Source organism: Lolium perenne, chromosome 4, assembly GCF_019359855.2.
Source record: "Lolium perenne isolate Kyuss_39 chromosome 4, Kyuss_2.0, whole genome shotgun sequence".
In the NCBI taxonomy this organism is placed as follows: domain Eukaryota; kingdom Viridiplantae; phylum Streptophyta; class Magnoliopsida; order Poales; family Poaceae; genus Lolium; species Lolium perenne.
Window position 1 is genome coordinate 153,502,641 of NC_067247.2, and position 2,378 is coordinate 153,505,018.

At 52.5% G+C, this 2,378-nt stretch overlaps 1 protein-coding gene across 1 annotated transcript; it reads right to left on the reverse strand.

The window, feature by feature from the left end:
• Positions 1–410: 410 nt before the first annotated feature.
• On the reverse strand, positions 411–1,906 carry LOC127348688 (putative serpin-Z8). Its single transcript, XM_071819680.1, has one exon. The coding sequence runs from the start codon at positions 1,827–1,829 to the stop codon at positions 435–437; it is 1,395 nt and encodes a 464-aa protein (XP_071675781.1). The 5' UTR covers positions 1,830–1,906; the 3' UTR covers positions 411–434.
• Between the last annotated feature and the right edge of the window lie 472 nt (positions 1,907–2,378).

The window sequence follows — 2,378 nt, forward strand, 5'->3', positions numbered from 1 at the left end:
TTAGTTAGATCATGTAATGTTCGTGAAGCTATCATATGGGATTCCGCGAAACAGTGTGTTAGATCGATCGATCCAGAGTTTTGTATTGGAAGAATGAAAAACTCTACGTGAGACTGTGCGGAAACTTGTCAAGTGGTTTGTTTTTCGTAAAAATAGATAAGAACATTACAAGATAAATTTCCACACGAAAAGTTAAACTTGTAGCCAATTTTATGATTTTTGCACGTTGATAGTCATACAACTTTAAGTAAACTTTGCAGGGAACAACATGATTTTACGAGAGAGTAGATTTACATTTAATTAATTAATGCAAAATCTGTTTTCAACGTATAAAATAGCTCAAAAAAAGCTTTGTTTATTCATCATCCTATGAAAGTCTTGCAAAATATGGAAACTGATTTTGTCCGTGACATTTCAACATCCTGTGATGCTGGCTACACTTTCGACGGGTCTAGGACGTGCCCGGCAAAGACGACGGCGCCAGTCTCCTCCTCCACAATGAAGTAGGCGAACGGATGATCAGCGACAAAATCTACCCATGGCTGCGGCGTCGCGGAGGCCGTAGGGTTGATACAAACCATGGTGACGGCGGCAGCTTCGGTGCCTTCCTCGTTCACCTCGATAACCGCCTTGTGGATTACGTTGTTTAGGCCCTGCCGGAAACCGGACTCGTCGTCCTCCGTCATGTCGGACAGGTCGGCCTTGGGGCTGAATGGAAGTTGGAGGCCTAGCTCCTTCAGGTTGTCGACGACGCTTTCGTGGAAGGACAGCTTAAACCTGGGCACACGGAAGTCACGGACTTTGATCTTGCGACGAGGCATGTGCTCGTGCAGGAAGCCTGGACGTGAAGCGATGGCGTCGATCAGGCTGCGCAGGCCGTCGTCGGCGTCCGGGAGGAAGATGCACATGGAGAACTGTGTGGAGTTGGAGATGATGTTCTGAGTGTTGTTGGAGCTGCCATTGTTGTTTATGGACGCCGTGGATGGAGAACTGTTGGATTCATGGCGGGAAGTAGGAGGAGCACGAATGTATCCATCAGGATTGACAAGTGGAGCACGCCGGGGGAAAAACGGTGCAGGCTTCTTGGTATCTCGTGTTAAGAAGGCGTCCAACATCTTGTACCGAAGCTTTAGCACCTTGAATCCGGCGTGCACGGCTACGAACTGTTGCTTCCCGTTGTGCATGAAGGGCACGTCGACGGCGCCGCCGCGTAGCCGGCGGAACGGCGCCTTCTCCGTGTCTCCCTTGCTGAAGGGCTCTTCCCACTTGCCCTTGAAGTACACGGCGTTGCCGAGCACGACGCGGGTGTGTGGGGTCACCGAGCCTTCGCTGAGAACGGAGTCGATCAGGCCGTTCGTGGCGCGAGCCGCCCACTCGTTGATCAGGCGACGTGACCCCTCCGCGTCGCCGCGAAAGTCGACGGTGGACGCCTCGACCTTGTACGCGCCGTCGACCACGGCCTCGCGGAAGCCGGGCTTCAGCGAGCACGACAGGTCGCTCCACACGCCGCACGCGAACGCGAACCGCGGGCCGCCGGAGCCCGACCGGTCCTGCAGCGCGTCCCGCGTCGCGCCGACGAACTCGTCGAGCTCTTCGCGGGACCGCGCGCCGAGGAATCTGAGGATCTCCTCCAGAGTGGGGCCGCGGGCGCCGGCGGCCACGAGCGCCAGCGCGGTGTAGATGGACAGCGGCGAGAAGACAATGTTGCTGTCTGGGTGCTTGTCGGCGAGGACACGCGAGAGGCCGGCCGAGAGCGCCGCCAGGCCACCGGAGCGGCCGACGGCAGACCGCCGCTGATCCCTCGTCGGCACGGTTGCTCGGAAATCCATCGTATCGACGGGTTCAAGATCGACGGTTGTTATCACAAAGACTGTTTGTTTCGTTTGCTATTGCAAGGTTCCTTACAATTTTTGCAGGCACCGTGAATCAAATCCCCGATCGCTTGTTGCCTCCCGATACTATCTCAAATTTGGAACTTTGTGAGAGACTCGTTTCAGGTTTCCTTCCCCTCTCTCTGTATATTATTCCATCTGTCTACAGAACTTTCTTTCGTTTTTTTTAAAAAATTTACTTTCCTTCGTATTTTTTTTTTAAAATTACTTTCCTTCGTTTTAACTCCAACTTTTTATTGTTCTAACGGTTGAGTACGGCCCGACCACGACGTGCAAAAGATATTAAACTGGAACATATTGCCAAACTTTGCAGAGTTCAAGTTGTAAAGTTTGCGGATCATCAATCAGAAATACAAGGCCCACCAAAGGCCCTTGCTGGACAATAATGGACGAAGGTTGTGCCTGGACGGGGAGTGCCTAACCATCACCCCTTAGGGGAACCCGTTAATGGTCCTGGCCCATTAGTCGGTTATTTCAAAAAAATCA

Excerpts from the sequence above, each read along its gene's own strand:
- LOC127348688 (XM_071819680.1), bottom strand. The coding sequence starts at position 1,829 with ATGGATTTCCGAGCAACCGTGCCGACGAGGGATCAGCGGCGGTCTGCC.